The sequence below is a fragment of the Scomber japonicus genome, chromosome 17, assembly GCF_027409825.1.
Source record: "Scomber japonicus isolate fScoJap1 chromosome 17, fScoJap1.pri, whole genome shotgun sequence".
Taxonomy (NCBI): Eukaryota; Metazoa; Chordata; class Actinopteri; order Scombriformes; family Scombridae; genus Scomber; species Scomber japonicus.
Window position 1 is genome coordinate 11,148,641 of NC_070594.1, and position 19,150 is coordinate 11,167,790.

General features: G+C 37.8%; 1 protein-coding gene across 1 annotated transcript; it reads right to left on the minus strand.

Annotated features, from left to right (window-relative positions):
* Positions 1-5,254: 5,254 nt before the first annotated feature.
* On the minus strand, positions 5,255-12,131 carry kcnk13b (potassium channel, subfamily K, member 13b). Its single transcript, XM_053337152.1, has 3 exons — positions 11,795-12,131; positions 7,467-8,263; positions 5,255-5,410 (listed from the first exon to the last, which is right to left on the minus strand). The coding sequence occupies exons 1-3, from the start codon at positions 12,129-12,131 to the stop codon at positions 5,255-5,257; spliced, it is 1,290 nt and encodes a 429-aa protein (XP_053193127.1).
* Between the last annotated feature and the right edge of the window lie 7,019 nt (positions 12,132-19,150).

Sequence of the window (19,150 nt, forward strand, 5' to 3'; positions counted from 1 at the left end):
GCTAACGCAGCTAGCCTTCTTGCTAACAGGCTGTAACCTACTTTTGATTACGTTATTACCGCATACAGTGACACACACAGCCGGTTGAAACTACTCGTAAACACTCATATATATACGTTTCGAGGACCGTGTTTTGTGTTTTATCGCTGAAGAAATGAGTTTTAGGAGGATAAATATGAGAGCCGGAGAGAAAAATTGCTTGCTCACTTACCATTGTTACTTGACGCTCTGCAGTGACGTCACGGCGTACGGCAACTCCGGAGGACAAACGCGTGAGGGGCAAAAACACTGTGGAGTAAAATGTCATAAATAATTGCTGACCATGTTTACCCTCACCTTTTTTAAATTACTTTAGAAACTTGTGCTGTTTGGATCAGGGTTATTATATATCGAAGCCCAAGCCAAAGCCAATGTGATGAAGAAAATATCATGTAAATCAAAATAAATTAAAAAGTATCTCAAAATTATGACTTTGTATCTCAAAATAATGAGAAACTTTCCCAAAAAGAACTTTGTGTCTAAAAAAAAAAAGGAAACTGTCTTAAAATAATGACTTATTATATCAAAATTATGACTTTGTATCTCAAAATAGAAACTATCTCAAAATAATGAGATACTAATAAGTCATAAGTTACTACGTCATTATTTTGTAGTTTTTATTTAGTTTTCATTTTAAAAAATAACTATCCTTTTTAGTTCTTATTTCAGTTAACAAACATTTTCACTGTGAGTTTTAGTTTTAGTCTTAATTTTCTTTAACTATAATAACCACTTGAACAGTTTAAAGAAAGACTTCATATATTTGCAGCTACACTAAAAAAATACAACCAAGGTTTAAATTGTAACTTCAAATTGTCCAATCAATGTTTTTATTAATATTATTGGCATTTTTATTTTTTGATTGTGACAGCAGATTCAACTTTTGTTCGATTTTAGGTTTGTTTAAACAGCAGCAATAGAAGAGGAAATGATGAAATTACTATTGGACACCATGAAGAAGAAAACTGGTTTAAATATATAAAATAAAACATCTGTATGCTCTATCACATCTTATTTGATGACATCATACCTTCAAGTCTTGATGCTCCAGTCATCTGTGTGTAGATAGTAATTTCACTTGTCCAAAATCACTGGATTATCACACTTTAAATGTTTTAATACAAGGTTTTCTTTCAACTTTATTTAACACATTTTAATGTACATCACATGGCATGCTGTGTCATGGTTAATTGTACATTATTGCCCATTATGGCTGATTATTCATCATGTGGAACAACATTCAAGCAGGCAAAGAAGCAAACTGTGAGCTGTGTTTTCAACAAGTTAAAAAGTGAATTGTATGTCATAAAGAAACAATGTGGATAATTCCATCAAGGAAATGTTGGCAGACTATTGAAACGCCCACATTTGATGTACATCCTTAATGACAGCATCCTCAGTACTGAACATAGTCTTGACCGGGGTGTTCAGCAGTAAACAGGATGAAATGTTCTCATCCTTTCTGATTTATGTACAAATGCATTCTTCACTCTGCATATCATTGACTAGCACCACGTACCACCTGGATCTCACAGCCTTCATTTTCACAGAGACTATTTGCTCGGCTTGCTCGCTCCACATGATAAATCAATAATTATGAACACAACATTGACAATGCATTCCACCCATCCTAATTAAGTGATTAAGGTAATTAACTAATTGTGCACGGCTGGCACTGTTTATGCAGCTAATCCCTCTGGTCAGAAATTACTGTGTATGTGCAAAAGAACTGTTTAACACCCGCAGAACTTAGCTGGACTTTTGTCAAGGTGCCTGTTGTTTAATTTTAGTATAGTATTGCATATTACACATTACATAATATGTGTAATATACAGCTTTCCCCTTCAAAAATCATAGATGTAATCAGGAAAATACAAACACTTTCATTTGCTCTCAAAATTTCTGAGTGTGGTCACACATTCATCATGTCTATTCTCAGGAACACAGAATTTTCACACATTTTGTGAACATAATAAATGATGTGATAAATACCCGCCAATTAGGTTTATTTCCACTGAACAATGAGTGGTTGAGTAACACTGAGGCCACTTATGCATCAATGTAGAATCAACTGTGTGTATTTCAAATTGTCTCCGATGCAGCAGATACGACAGTGGTGTCAATAACTCTTGGAGAGTTGTCATGACTCATAAAAGAGCTTTAACAAAGAGTCTTTGTATACCTACATCTGTCCTGAGGCTCCCCTGTTGTACACACTCAGGTACTTGTGCATGTATGGAGACACACAAACAAACAAGAACACACAAGCAATTGTTCAAGGCTATTATTATCTGTGTAGGCACAGCTTCCCTGACATATGGTCTGATTCTCACTTGTGTGCACATGAACATATATATGTGTGTGTGTGTGTGTGTGTGTGTGTGTGTGTGTGTGTGTGTGTGTGTGTGTGTGTGTGTGTTTGTGTGTGTGTGTGTGTGTGTGTGTGTGTGTATGTGTGTGTGTGTATGCAAATGTGTGAAAAGTAAGTACTTCCGTTAACTCTGGCAAAGGCAAAGCAATCTCATCTTTTGCTGTTTGTCTCAAATGATCCTGGCAAGGACAGAATTGTCTCCATAGCAAAGTGTGGAGGCTGCTAGTTATTTTTGTTAAATTTTGTTATTCCGTTAAAAATATTGGATTTCTTTATTTAGGGATTTGTTCATGCCTGTGTTATTTCTCCCTCTCTTAGAGCAAAATGTCCATATGTAGGGTGATAAAATTGTAGTGGAACAATTTAATATACTACAAAAAAAAGTTTGAATGATAATTGAAGATGCTGCAATTGATCATTCACTAAGCCCCAAACACCAAGTAACTGTTGCTCTTTCAAGATTTCTATTATCACATAGCACATATGTAGTTTACAGTGATGACAATTGTAGATACCTCTCAAAATATATGGCAACTCATGAAACAATAGCTCATTGTTTTCAGACAGAGGTAGACAAAGCAGTCTTTTTGTCTAAAATGACAACTAATCCTGGCTGATTTCAACAGCTATAGCTAAGTAGCTAAATAAGCAAATGTTCACTCCATGAGTTGGTTGAAAATGTCGTCTTTGGCTGAGTTCATGTTTCCAAATGAGTATCTTGTAAAATAGGTTCTAAATATGCATGCATACGTAATACTAAAAGACTGGGGCTAAAGCTTAAGGCATGGCTGGAGTTCTTAGGATATAAACTTTCCCAAATCCAATAAAGAGAAGGCCAGGGACTAAAGTTACCCTACATTCAAAGCCAACTGAAATGGGGGGAAAAAGGAAGAAGTCTTGAACAGGATTTTTATTTAACATAAACTGTAATCAACAAACCAATAAAACTCATTATGTTCTCGTTGGCCTTGGATGTAACGCTCAGTTAGCTGGGCATGCTGATGATAGCAGTTTACATAAAAGCATCTTTCAATTTGCCTTATACAGTATATTCTTGAGTTTTGGAATGTCTAGGAAAAAGACAATACCTTGTTTATAACCCATGACCTGATGAAAGCCTCAGCAGATGAGAAGCTTACTGTGCCTAGTTACGGTTGCTAAGCTACCAATGCATAGTTACTGTTCGGGGTTAGGGGTTTAGCAGATGGTCAACTACATTTTCGTTTATTTTGTTTTTATACAGATCCATTTTTTATTCACATCATATGTTTTTCTAACGCACTGTGACTTCAGGATCTCACCTCCTTCTTCTCAGTTTGTGCTGTGAACTGACAACGATGTTTTTGCAACATTCAGATGACTCACAGATTTATTACTACTCTAGAAAACATTGGAAATGATACTAACAATTCTTGATCCCTTACAAAAATACTATAGCACATTCTTTCATTGCTGGTTTTACTACGTTGTCATTATATCAAAACAAGCCAGAGGGAGGTCAGCTTTCTGCTCCTCACATACAAAAGCTCAGCTGGTGATTCTTACCCTGTAATTCCAGCGCCCTCTTCAATGCATTTACAAAGCGAATGGAGAGGCCTATACTATCTGCCTATGTCGAGCACACTCCAGTGTCTACAAGTTGTTCTCCCTCCTGGCTACTTACAGGTTTCATTCAACTCCACAGGAGCGTTACTAATAATCTTCTTGTCTCTCTGTTTCATCTGCTCTTTGTTTGCTGCACTTTGCTTTGTGAATACAGTAACAAAAAACACACACACACACACACAATCACTTTACACTGCTGTGCTAAAATCAAATAATGAGCCCCAAATTCTTTCACTGCATTTATATCAATATCACACCACCTACAGGTCTGGACTCTGGACAACATCAGGGTGTGAAAATGTCCTCATGTCTGCATCTGTGCCCCACCAGTATGCTTAGATAATGTGCAGCAAACAAAGATTTAACAACAGTCTTATATAATAGGTTTTTTATCTCAGACAATATCATGCATTCAGCTTCAGTTCAGGTCTGTTTGGTTTCTGAATAGGTTCCTTTTTTTTTGGGTGGGTTGCGCGTAGAGGCCATTGAACAGATGACAATGATAGAGACCATTGAACAGGATATAATATGGCTCGAAAACATTAGTCAGAATATGAGAATGATTTGGATGTGAGCATCAATGATAATCTGATTATAAAATGATGCTGTCTGTGTTCAAGATACACATTCAGCTATCCACAAATTGGGCTTCTTGTTTTATTCTCTACATCTCAGCCTGTTTTATGTAATGACTACTGTACACAAAACCAAGAAACAGACAGTTTATTAAAGCTATGTTTTTTCTCATTAATATCTTTTACAGTGACATACAGTGAGGAAGTGGTCAGGGATGTTGAAATGTACTGTGTATGAGTGGAATTTGCAGTTAGGTGTGAAGTAGCATGTAGTGAATCAGGTCTTTAAAGCTTAGATATAAGAGCTCTAGGCAGGCTTTTTATCACCATGGAAACTGAAATCCTCATAGGGGAAAATTCCTCCACTGAGCCTGGTCCAGATGTGAGACTTCAGCAAACTATCATACATCATTGATGTAGCCATGTTCTTGATGTGAAATTGTGCTACAATGGTTTGATTCCAGGCAGTATAGTAGCTGCTGTGGGTCAACCTGTGTGTCGATGGAATATATATATTATGTAGTCATGAGTCCATTCTTGTACACCACCCCCCATATCTTGTCTTTTTTTTTCCAGGAGGGCAGTCCTCAGTGCCAACATGTCCTCACTAGTTTCATCCTCTCAGCTTTTTGCATCCTTTCAAAAAGGATCCACACTGTTTATCCTATCTGTCCACACTAGTCTCTGCCAGCCGGTTGTTCATGATGCCTAGGGCGCCCACACCTCCCGAGAAACCATTCTGACGCGAGCTGGAGCTGGACTGGCGCGGGTGTCCGATGGCCATCTCAGATAGCTGCTTCTGCATAATAGCCAAATTTACCTGGGGGGCAGAGGTACAGAAATCGAAAGATGAGGTACAGAAATCAAAAGATGAGGAAGGATTCACTGTCAGTGTTTAGAGGCAGTACGTGTGACCTGTGAAGCCATAAATGTTAGTGGCAGGCACGTCAGATTTCATAGGTGTACTATATAGAGTAAGCATATTGCATAATTTCCTCTCCTCTGGTGTAAACAGAGATGACAAATACTGAACATGGATTATCAATAGAAAACAAATTTTACCTTTCCTTTTTTACAAAGCCATGCATAGAAAATGTACACAATGGATGTGTAATGTTGTTTTACTTGTGATGAATTGATAATAAATCCAATAAAGTGGAGCTGTTTTACACACTGTTAACTTAATCAATGGGACTCATTCATAACATGTTTGTAGCTACAGATTTTATCATCATCATATCAGATTTTTTCTTATTGGTTTCCTCGTATTCACTGTCCAAAAAGCATGTTGTCTTTTGCAATGACTTCTGCAACATGTGAAAAAAGTTCTGACATTAAACAGCTCTTTAAAATCATTTGGAATAAGTGCATTTGTACCCGAGTTACAATGTGTTTTATTCAAATCAGGTTGTGTGTACCAGTGTGAGGGAGTGCGATTTTCAATTTGCCTAGTCTTACTCATCTGTAATAAATGACAAATGTATCTCAAGAGCAGCTGTGAAGTGAATAAGAAGCATTTTAATATGGGATAATTCAAATGTACTTATGTACAGTTCTCTTCAAGTGAAGTCGACTGTTAAACTTGAATATATAATGACATTGTAATTTCACTGAATATAAAAATGACTTACTGTGTTTGAATTTGGACTCATCTGTGTCTGTGTTTAGTGTCATCACCCCATGTTTCTGTCACTTTGATCGCATCCTCTCTAAAACATCTTACCATTTATTTCACCTTCTGATTTTCTCAGTGCAAACATTCAAGCTGTTTGTCAAGTGTGAAAATTCAGATTTTGTCCCTGACCAAGTGTAGAATAATCATAGGGTGAGAGAGCACCATTCAGCAGCATGCTCTGTTCATCCCTCATGTCTGAAAGGTTGGGGGGTAGGAGTTATGTAAATGTATGGACACCTTTGAGTGTCTACAAGGACTGTTGAAAGGGTTACTGCAGCGAGGCTGATAGCATTCAGAGACATTTTCAAAACAGCAACAAAAATGAATCTATAGACGACTCAAAACATCAAACACACTATCTCACATTTGTGTAGCATTTTCTGATCATTTGTCTTTTGTAAAGGATTATAAGCATGAATTCATTCTGTTACAATGCTTAATTAATTTACATCTAGTTTATAGAACAAATATAAGCCATTATAAATAATGTCTTACAATCATTTTCTAATAATCTAATGCAGTTGTAAATGTTAGTAAGTCCTTAATAGATGTTTTTCATAGTAATCCATCAAGTCTGAAATTGTAAATGTTAATAATATAAATGGATTTTGGTCCAGATGTGATGCAGTCTAGAGGGGTTCTCTTGATGAACTAAAGAGATAAAAACAACAAACAAACATAACAAAAAAGATAAAAACAAGTTTAATGCTGGAGGGGGATTTTCCACAACCTGGCAACTCAAATTACCTATAAATTATTTCTTAATAAAGCCATTAATTAAGGCTAATATACTCTTTTCAAAACAACCTGGGTCAAACTATCACAGCTCAATTTTGATCTTCTACATTTTCATGTTATTGAATTAATTACCAAGTAGATTTAATATTTATGATAGTAAGAGGAATACACAGGCTATGATATTTATATGTTGCACGTATGTTAAGTTCACAGAAGGTTCCGGCACTGACAATCATGTTGTAATCAAGTATCATCAAGTGAGGGAGATGACTGAGAGCAGAGTTATTGACTGCAGTGAGCACAACAATAGAGCAAGAAGATTATTAACTTAATGATTTTTCTGCCACTCGTTTAATCAAATTACCTTTGAAAATACCTGAATAACTTTCTAGTAATAACATGTGATTACATTCGACAGGTGGAAAGTCACACAAGCTGTGGTCTCCAGCCTCAAGGCTCTCACCTTATTAGCTGCTAGGAAGTCTCTCATGGAGATCATCTCCCCAGACATCCTGCGGCCAGTGTCAGTCTCACTCTCGTTGATGGCATCTGTCTCGATGGAGGGGTCTCTGCGGGCACGCAGGTGGCCCGGAGCCACTACGTTCCGTCGGGGGTGCCGATGAGGGTGGTGACCCCTCCTGGGGAAACAGCAGCGGCAGGGGGCCTCCAGCCTCCTCAGCAGCCAGTTGAGGACCTGCTTGATGACGATGGAGATGACGTTGAAGAGGGAGTAGATGCAGCAGACACCGGTCAAGATCAAGAAGAAGTTGCCCAACCGGTACACAGCTGTGGCATAGCCCTCATAAACAACCCGCTGGCTGCTCACCATATCTCCAAAGCCGATGGTACTGAAGGCCACAAAGCAGAAGTAGAGTGAGTCCAGATAACCCCAGCCCTCAGCTGCTGAGTACATGAGTGAGGCGCAGCAGGACACCAAGATGGCTGCCACTCCAAGGATGAGCATGACACAGTAGACTGAAGGCTTCCAGCCAGCAAGATCCTGTCCTTTTCCACCTCCACCTCCCCCAGCTCCACCAGCTCCACCTGGTCTACCCCCCTCTGATAAACGCCGGCCATTTTGTGGAAGCACAGCCTTGTTATGGTGACGTTCGTGACAGGACTTGAGGACGACGGCGATGACGGTGATGACACGCTCCAGAAAGAGGTTGAAGAAGAGAATGGTGGCAGCGCAGCCGAGCAGGCCGTAGAACATCAGGAAGACTTTTCCTCCAATGGTGGCAGGAGTGGTCATGCCAAACCCTTAGATATACAGAAACAGCATTGAATAAGTAGAAATCTCTTTTACTTGTTACTATGACAAGATTAAAAGATGTGAACACTAGGAGGAGATGGGAAATGTGTAAGTGGCCCTGAACAGCAGCCACTTGTTGAATAATGGAAAAGAATAAAATGATCCCTTTATATCAAAGCATTACTTTCACTTGGAAAAGTCTCTTCTACTTTCACACACACACACACACACACACACACACACACACACACACACACACACACACACACACACATACACACACACACACACACACACAGACACACACAGGCACACGCACACATACTGGACCACTCAGGGGGAGGATTAGTGGGGTCACTGCCTCCAGCTGCTTTGACTTACCTTTTAAACCAAATTCACATCCTCTCTGTCATTAACAAACAATGATGGCTAATTACTGATCTCCTCTTCTTTTAAGTGAAAATTATACCCAGACAACACAACTGCTTCACTTTACTTGGTTGCTATTGGTGACACGTTCTCCCTCCCTCTACCTTTCTCAATCGCTCTGTCACTCACACTCGCATCAGCAAGAGCTGAGGTATTTTCAGTCATTCTCAATTTGATCATTTTCTCTTATTTTTGGGGTTTGAGTCCATTTTACTGGTTCGCACCAGGAGGGAAACCAAGTCGCTTTTCGTCTATTGTGAACCGGCAGGGGAAAAAACATGGGAGCCAAAGTGAGAAGTCTCTCTATTGAATGCACCCATCCCACTGATGTCTCCTTTTTATCTTTCATATAGTGCCTAAAGTGCACCACTTGTCTGTCTGCTCTCAATTTCTCACCTCGCAAGTTTACTAAATTGTTGAAAATCTGAATATCTACTGTACTTTTGTCACGATTTGCTTGTTGACAGGTATGGCAGCTTAAAATGAGACAGCAGCAGCAAGCTACTAACAAATAAGTGTTAGTGTATCTTGTTTCATAAGAAAAAACATACTTTGCAGCATGACTAATTGCTACTGCGCTGGAGGCAGACCTCTTGTGGAGGATTTGATTGCCTCCACATTCAAATTGGTTCTCAAGGTGCTAATTGAGCTGGAGGTAGCGTTATCTTCCAAACACAGTGATAAAGCCTAATGGGTTGGATTTTATAGATGTGTTTTTCTTTCCCCATTGTTTGTATGAGTCACTTGACCTGTTTAATAAATTATACACTGCATTAAAGAAAGGGGATCAACTAGTGTGCTTCTGTGTCAGTATGACATCTGTGTCATGAGATCTGCGTGGCAAAAAAGCAGCGACTGCAGTAAGTGTTGATGGGGGTGCTGGGTTGTGCTACGCAGTCCTGACCTTTTCTTTCTAATTGCAATTTGAATCATGATTTTCTTGCTAAAACAACAAGAAAAATGTTTAAAGCAGTACTTACAATATTTTGAGAAATATACATATTTGGCTTCTTTTTGAAAGTTAAATTAGATTGAGACAACTGGAATTGATCTCAATCTTCTCATTTCATTCTTTCCGTAAATATCAAACTATTGCTTTAAATGTAACAGTTACTCAAGTTATACACAGTGTTATATATTTTAATAAAGACAATTTAGGGAAATAAAGTTCATGATTTTGCAGATCACAGTTTTTTGCCATTCAGAAACTGGAATCTCTGAATCAGTGGAACTCTAAATGTGATATAGTATATGTGCATAATGCTCTGTCTATGCATAGGTTTTAGGTATTCAAAAGATTCAACGCTCTGTTGTGCTCTTCTAGCTGTGACGCACACAGTGCTCTCCTTGAGGATGCAAAAAAAATCAGAGGGCATCATTGATGAAGTGTTTGTTGGGTTTCCCTTCAGCTACTACACTTCAGCTATTGATTCCTAAACTGAGAGACAGAAGAGTTAGATACAATGAAGAAAAAAGAAAAAGCAACCTGACAAGGATAAAAACTGATTTTCTTGATGAGACTTAACATGAATTAAATATTAGAAAAGCCCTTTGATTAACTTGAGAAACTGGTTTCTGAGTAACAAATGAGATATCACACATACAGTATCTCTATAGAGGGGTATAATGACATCATTAAGTAATGATATGATGGTGCTGCTTCATAAGATCAGAGATGGGAATTAGTCTCATTACATCAGCAAATACATCATGTACTTACAGTGTTACAACCTCACACTGCACCTTGTAGTGCTATAGCCAATGAGTGTGGAGCCACATGTCAATGCATTCAAAAAAGACAAATCATCAAGATGTGACAGTTTGTGAGATCAAAAATTGGGATGTCTTCTTTATTGCAGGGGGGATAGATATATGCGCAGAGGAGCCTGGACTTTTAGTATGAATGAAAATGAAATAAAAATTGAATCTTGAAGATTTTTAGGCCACCTCCACTCAGTAAAATCTGACACTGAATGAAGAGATTATTTCAGTATAAAATGTGCTCAGTTGGAAAATGTGTTCATTATGGCTCTCATCATCCATCACCATCACTCTCATTTATATGGTCTGAACCAGACAGCCAATCACAGGGCCTGCCAAGATGTCAACCATCATGAATCAGTTCGCTCCAATGCAAGTGAAAGATGTTGAAAGAATCAGGTGATAAGAAAATGAAAAGAGACGAACAGTATCAACGACAAAATATCAATTGATTTATTGTCACCGTGTACAACTTTGCTATTTTGGCCACTATGATGCCTCCTCTTGTTGACTCTTGTTTACCATAAGGTCATTGACGCCTCTAATGCTGTCAGAAAGTCTGTCTAGAGCATCCTGAACACAGCAGCCAGTGCTGACACTGAGAACAGATTGTCAGGAGCAAATGTTGCTCTGATGATTGCATTCTATTATTTTCCGCTCAGATTGTAAGCGTGACATCAAGGCTAAGAAATGCTGCACAGTAGATAATGTACCCAGTGTGTGAATCACTCAAGAGTAAACATGCATGAACACAAACAAGAAAGGAATAGGCCTTGGAAGCTCTATTCATGAACAGACCTTTCTCACAGGAGCATTCTGACTCCTCAAACACTAACTGATCATTCCTTATTGCTTCATTTCACTTATGTCATTAATGTTATTTGTTACACATGTATTTTTTCTGCAAAGACAGATCAAAATATGTTATGTGAAAAAAGTATTTTGCAAAGATTGTCGTGATGGTAACTAACAGGCTTCCTTTGCATTATGTGAACGTTGAATTGCAGTTCACAGATTAGTTTAAGTTAATATAAAATACATACACAGAGAGAGAGAATAAAATGTGTCTTTTTGGCTCATGATAAAGGAGTAACTCTTGGTCTTGGTATGGTAGTTAGTAGTTAGAGTGTCTCCGTAAAAAAACACACTATGCAAGACACTATTTTAGTGTAAAGAAAATATGCTATAATCACATGCATAAAACACACAAAACACACGCACAAGTTAATAAATGGAAATGTCCTATAAGAGACATTACATTTTCAAATGCATATGTTTTCAGAAATGGGTGACAGCTCCGACTAAGAAATTACATTTTACAGGTTTTTAAACGCCTTTTTGTGTCTCACCAATGGTCGAAACCACAGTTCCCACGAAGTAAAACGCGCCGGAGAAGTCCCATCGAGGTCTGATGGTGTCCACACGAATACCCGCTACGTTCGCCTCCTCATAGTTCCTGAGGAAGTTATTCAAGTCTTTCTTGCTCAGGTTATACTTCTGACTAAAATGCTCGAACCTCTGCGCCCAGCGCTCCTTCGCCTCTCGCTCTTTTGGCTGCTCCAGCGCTGAGAAGACAGCGGCCCCACAAAGGAGATAGATGATGATGAACAACGCCAGAAGCAGGAACCTCGCGTTATCTTCATTTATTGGACCGGAGCCGCAGCAGCAACCGTTCCTACATGCCATTATGTTGCTGTTGTCACCGTGGTGCAGCTGCTGTGAGGGACCTGTGGCATGTTGCTCTCGAATAAAACGCACAGTCCTTGGAAGAAACGTTGACAAAAGGTTGGTTGGCGACAGAAAAAAGTGCTGCGCAATATAATGTAATTGTTAGGCAGGTGCTAATCGATTCGTCCAAGGTTTTGGATTTTTCATTTTGCTCATGAGCGTCCATTTGTGGTCCAAATCCAAATCCTTCAGCCAAAGTGTCTTCTAACCCCTTCTCAGTTAATCTCCACCGGCTGTACTCTCAGATAGGAGGATGAGAGCCCCGCAGCAACCTGTGGATACGGAGAGTCGTGCTGTTGTACTCTCTGGTCCTGCCTCTCCAAATAAGTCCCCACCCCGGAGCGCGCGTTTTACGCACCGTGGATTGACCACCAACACATTAAGAAACTTAAAGCCTCTGTCCATTCATCACTTCATGTAAACTCCATGTTTCTAGATATGTTACATTTCTTTAATAATCTCCAAATTTCATAAGACCCGAATCTGATAATGAGTCCGAACTGACCTGCCAATGTCTGACCTGACCCCAACTTTCGAGGTTTGATCCTGACAATATAGAGCGTGTTTGCATAGTGAGATCAATATCATATGACATTTTCGAGCTCTGATGAGGGATTCATGCTCCTGCCCATGCTTACCCGGGGACGATGAGAGCAAATGTCACAACGGAACGTCGGTTCGAAATAAATTATTCAAGATCGCAGGGACAACAAGAGAGCTATTTCTGTAAAATTGGGAGTTTGACAAAATGATGACGAGTGGAAGGCCGTTTCAGAACCATGGACAGAGCTGCAGCCTTTTTAGGTCATGTTAAAGTTGCCATAATGTACACTTTTAGTATGTTTAACTTTTTTATGCTGAAGGTGGGAGGGTGTGTTTTTATGTATTCTTAGGTATTTTGTGTGATTTCTACGTTTGCTGCCTTTGTGCCATGTCTGTGCCATGTATTGCTGCTTTGACATTTTAAATTTCACCTCGAAGATTAATAAAGTAAATTACATGAAGTACATCAATGTGCATTTACATTAGTTGTTATAGAAGATATGACATGTGATGCATGAGAAGACTTGTGAACCTGTTTTAAAATAGTAACCTGAAGTAAAAAAAATAATCTGTTGTCATGCATTGGAAATATTTTAGCTCATGAGTGTAATTGACAAACTCCATTAAACTAAAATCAATAGCCAACAAAATTAGTAAGTTTGGGCATTTCCTTACAAAAATACTAAAAGAGGAAAGTGCAATTATTAACACTATTCTTGATAATTAGGTGACTTAATTACTTGCTTGGTGACTTGAAAACAATTGCATTCCTACTTCTGTTTAATTAAGCCACGGTTAGCTCATGATTCAACACTTCCTAAGGACAGGATGTTCAGCAGAAGAAGAAGAATTTGCAGTCTGTCTGGAATGATTATTGCAAACATAACAACAAGCTGCCTTTTGAATAGCAAGTTGCTCATAAGCTTGGACAGTTTTCATGATTATTCCCATGTTGTGGGTAGAACAAGACAAGAGTGCAAAAAATCTCACACTCAAAATAACATACAGCATATTTAAACAGTGTATGTGGAACCAATCTAATCTATCTTGGACATGTAAAAGGATGCTTTATAAATAAGATGTTACTTTAATGGGGAATCTCATTGAAAAAATGAAAATATGATGAGATATATTAATTTAGGAAGATTCACTTAATCATGACCAATAACATTGCTTTCTCATATATGCAAATGTTTCATGCTCATACATACTGATTTGCCAATCTTTGGTCACATAAGACACCTTCTGGTCATCTAAGCCACAGTTATGAGTGTGTGGGAAGGCGAAATAAATGAAAAATATGGAGTAGTTTTATTATAGGACAAGCACCTGCAGGAATTAGACATTAGACAAAATTGAACAATCGGGAGCATGACGGTTGTTAAAATAGTAACATTATGGGGAAATACGAGAAGTTAGAGGAGTTATTATAGTCATTAAAGAGGTGTGAGCAATTGATAAATACAGGAAATATCAGACTAAATAACACAAGTGAACATAAACAGTTTACTTGATTATTTGCTTTGTACGTGACTCACACCTTGATTACAGCCACATCATGACTGATTTTATAGACTGGGCCGAATCCATACCGCACAGCAAAGTATTGATTTTTCAGTGGTAATTATTTGGAGATTGCAGTGTTGTTTGTCCTCTCATAGAAACTGATGTGGGTCTGGAGTGACTGTTAACAGCTATCAGTGATAAGTAAACTGTTATGCGTATACTATACTATACTATATTATACTATACTGTACTGTAGTGTACTGTACTGTACTATACTGTACTATACTATACTATACTACACTATATTATACTATACTGTACTGTAGTGTACTGTACTATACTGTACTATACTATACTATATTATACTATACTGTACTGTAGTGTACTGTACTGTACTATACTATACTATACTGTACTGTACTGTACTATACTGTACTATACTATACTATATTATACTATACTATACTGTACTGTACTATACTATACTATACTATACTATACTATGCCATACCATACCATACTATATTATACTATACTATACTATAATATACCATACCATACTATACTATACTATACTATACTATAATATACCATACCATACTATATTATACTATACTATACTATAATATACCATACCATACTATACTATACTATACTATACTATAATATACCATACCATACTATATTATACTATACTATACTATAATATACCATACTATACTATACTATACTATACTATACTACACTACACTACACTACACTACACTACACTATACTACACTATACTATACTATACTATACTATACTATACTTTACTATACTATACAATATATCTATATAGTACCTTTTTAATACTGTATTATGCTATAGTATAATATAATATATGATATACTATTACATAGTTTATAGTACACTGTTCTATTATACAGTACTAAAGCACGTGCAATTAATTATTTCATTAATTCCACCCCAGGGACGGGGACATTGAATAAGATCTGTTTCCTCTAAATATCTGTGTTTCACATTTCTCACTGTGGAAACTGTAAGTTACACCTCTCAATGTGTGTTCCTTTGTACTAAATCAGCCTGTTTTTGGGAAGTTGTTTCCAGTCCCATAGCTATGGAGAGCCAAACTGACTGCTTCCAGCCAGACTCTCTTGTTGTCAATTACAGTGAAAAGCTGTTGCTGCTCTTCCAAGAGTGTTAGCAAAACTAGAAAACACATTCACTGACAATTCACAGTTGAGCTTGGGTGAAAATCAACACTGAGGTCATTATTTTGATGTTTTTTCAAGTTTATTTTTAAAATACCTTCAACTCTCCGACTTTATATTGGAGCTGGACTTTGTTGCCAAGGGTTACTAATAGCTAGCTGCATTCTGCATATAAATATTAGATTAATTTACCATTATGTTCTATTTTATGAATCACAGGAGACTATTGGGACCGTGGTGGTTTTATAACTAAAATAAATCATACTAGACAGATGGGTATTGAGTCAGCCCCCATTACATTTGTAAAGCTTCCTTCTAATGCTGTGTTTCCTGCAGTTAGGGGTCAGTTCGAATTTAAGCAGTAAAGAGTTTGTCGACTGAGACCTGAGGTCTTCCTGTTTTCAGTGACTGTAGTTTGATAAACTGGCATAAAATTTAAATTGATAAAACCCTGATCACTAGAAAGAATCAGCGCACATACACTATGGATTCATGCTTGTGCATATACGGCTTTGATTACAGGTCATTAACTGTGACTGAGTTTGGGCATTCACAAGCAAGCATGTGGGTGTGCATACATGTCATTTCCTAATTTATGCACACAAACAGACACAACGACAAATGCATAACCTTGCCTATATGTGACTTTGCTGTTGTCACCTACTGTAGAGGCCGCTTTCTTTGCAGTTCTAGCAATAAATGGCCTTGCTGTGTCCATCATTTTCACTTGCTTCACTGCATTTTATGTAACTGCTAGTGTCATCATTGTCTCTTGACTTGACATAGCCTCAACTCACTGTCTGCTACCCTGCCACTTTATAAGCTATATTGGTTTAAATTACCTTATGAGGGTGATTCAGGGTTAGTGGGCACTCATTCAACATTTGAGGAAATACACTTCTTTCTCGCTAAGAATTCAATTAGAAGACTGATACCGCTCATCTGTACGACAAGCTATAGCCAGCCACTGGTTAGCTAAGTTTAGCATTAAGACAGCAAAATGAGAGATTAAAAAGCAAGCCCAATCCAAGTTGTGAGTTGTGTTTGAAGTAAAATCACTTTAAAATCAGTTTTGCTTGTAGATCAAATACAATAAAAGCAATGTCCTGCAGTGTCCTGTGGAAAGCTGGCTAATATTTGATAATAAGCAGTGAAGTTCCTTTAAATATATTTTAGATATGAACTAGAAGCTAAAAGAAATATAGTATCCCCTCTTTTAGTTCTCTGGTTGTCGTCACAAGAGACACACAAGGTGATTTAGATACACAATATTCTGTAAGCTATACATACTGTATCTCAGATAGAGGTTGTCTTAACTTTCTATGATTAATGTGTGTAATTCTACTAAGAACAAAATCTGCACTAAGTAGGCCTGATGGGATATATAAATTTTTATAGGATGTTGAAGCATGTAATCACTTTATGTAATGTACTGTTTTTCTGGTCCTGTTTCCATGGAAATACATTTGAAATATTCAAATAAGGCAGATTTATGAGCTCAGTGTTAAGACAAATTGAAACCACAGCAGCAGATCTGCCGTAACCTAACAGTAACCATTTTGTCATGTTTAATCACAATGCACATGTATAAGGTCTCACTGTACATGATCTCAGGCTTAGTTGATGCAATGATATTGTTGTGGCTTCACTACTGGCAACAATGACTCCACCATTACCATGTAGTCAAGGTCACAGCCATTTGTCATCAGCCTCTACATCTGTAAGTGGGTACTTCACCTCATTTTACCACGGTGTGTAAGCAGCATCATTAGGATCATGGTCTAATGATTTGCTCACATATATTCATGCAGGCACATAAATGTTGCAGAATTCTAAAGTGGAGTCCCTAATTCAAGAGCTTCGGTCACCAAGTTTCCAGGTCCACACTGCTGAAGCGTCCTTAAGCAAGACATCCTTAAACAAGACATCTTTAAGTCCAGTTGCTTCAGGGCAGAGTTCTGTAGCTCACCTTGGCCTTTGACCTCCCTGTGGAGTGGGACAAGAAAAATGGATAATTCCTTTGCTGGAAGCACTGTTATAATATTATCTTGCCTCATATAGTGGATTATGGCTCGATAAAATGGCTTGATGAAAAGTCATGGGGCACCAAAGTTAGTAGGATTCATCCTTTGGACACTTTAATATCTGTAGTAAGTTTCACGGTAGTCCATTCAGTAGTTGTGGACCAACCAACCAACAGACCAATATTGCCATCTCTAGAGCCCCTACAGAAATAGGCAAGGCAAGACAAGGCAGGTTTATTTGTATAGCACATTTCAACAATATAAAACATGAAATGCAGCAAGGCAGGATATAAAAGACATTTAAATACAATTAAAATGTGTCTTGGTAATAATATCAAGTTAATAGAATAAGACAGATAAAACAGGAGAAAAAAATTACAGTGGATTTCAGCTGTGATTTAAAAGAACTGAGAGTTGGAGCAGACCTGCAGTCATTTGGGAGTTTGTTTCAGATATGTGGAACATAAAAACTGAATGCTGCTTCTCCATGTTTGGTCTTGACTCTGGGGATAGAAAGCAGACATGCCCTAGACGACCAGAGAGGTCTGGATGGTTCATTACGTAGCAGCAGATCAGAAATGTACTTTGGCCCTGATCCATTTAATGCTTTGGAAATCAACAGCAGTATTTTAAAGTCTATTCTTCGACAAACAGAGAGACAGTGTAGGGATCGGAGAACTGGAGTGATATGATCCATTTTCTTAGTCTTAGTGAGGACCTGAACAGCAATGTTCTGAATCAACTGCAGCTGTCTGATAGACTTTTTTGGGAAACCTGTAAAGACTCAGTTACAGTAGTTGAGTCTACTGAAGATAAATGCATGGACAAATTTCTTCAAATCCTGCTGAGACATAAGTCTTTTAATTATTGATATATTGATTGTTTGTGGGATGACTTTGTTGAAATTCAGGTCTGAGTCCATGACTACAGTAAGATGTACAGTAAGGCTGAAGTGCCAAAGTACAAACATGAGAGATTAATAAATCCTTCACTGCTTGTTTGTAATTTTAATGGCAATTACAATGAATGACTTTTTGAATATTTAGTATATTCATATTTAGTTGTAGTAGTTGTGGCAAGAAGGTTTTATAACATCGACCTGATGGGAGGAGCTGAACTGAGTAATGGATAGGGTGTGTAGGGGCTGATGAAGGTTGCTGTACATCTAACTGACTGTATATACAGATCTGACAGCGAGGACTGGATAGTGCTAGTTATGTAACTTGCAAAGGTGATGATCTGAGAAAGGTTTGAGAGAGAATCTAGTACCAGGGTGTGATGTTGAGAGTGAAGACTAACCCAATGAGTGATTTGTAGACAACTGTTCAAATGTCTTCCTTAACATTTAAAATGGGTCCCCAGCAAAAAACAAGGGCAGCTCATTGCCCATGTACCTCAAGGCTCCCACTTGAACTATTAGATTCCATTCATTTGATCAGTGCTTTAACTATAACCATCTTTTTCTTTGTTCTTTGAGTGACCTACTTCTATTATTTCTGTTTCAAGGCTAATGATGACTTCTGACATATTATACACACAGTGTCTCCATAGAACCATATACAGTTAACAATACTACTGTCATCCTTCAGGCTGAATATTCAGCACAGTTGCTACTACTGCATCTCTGCTTTCGTATCATTTTATAACTCTGTGTTTTGTCAGTGTTTATGTGTTTTTCGCTTTTCTTTTA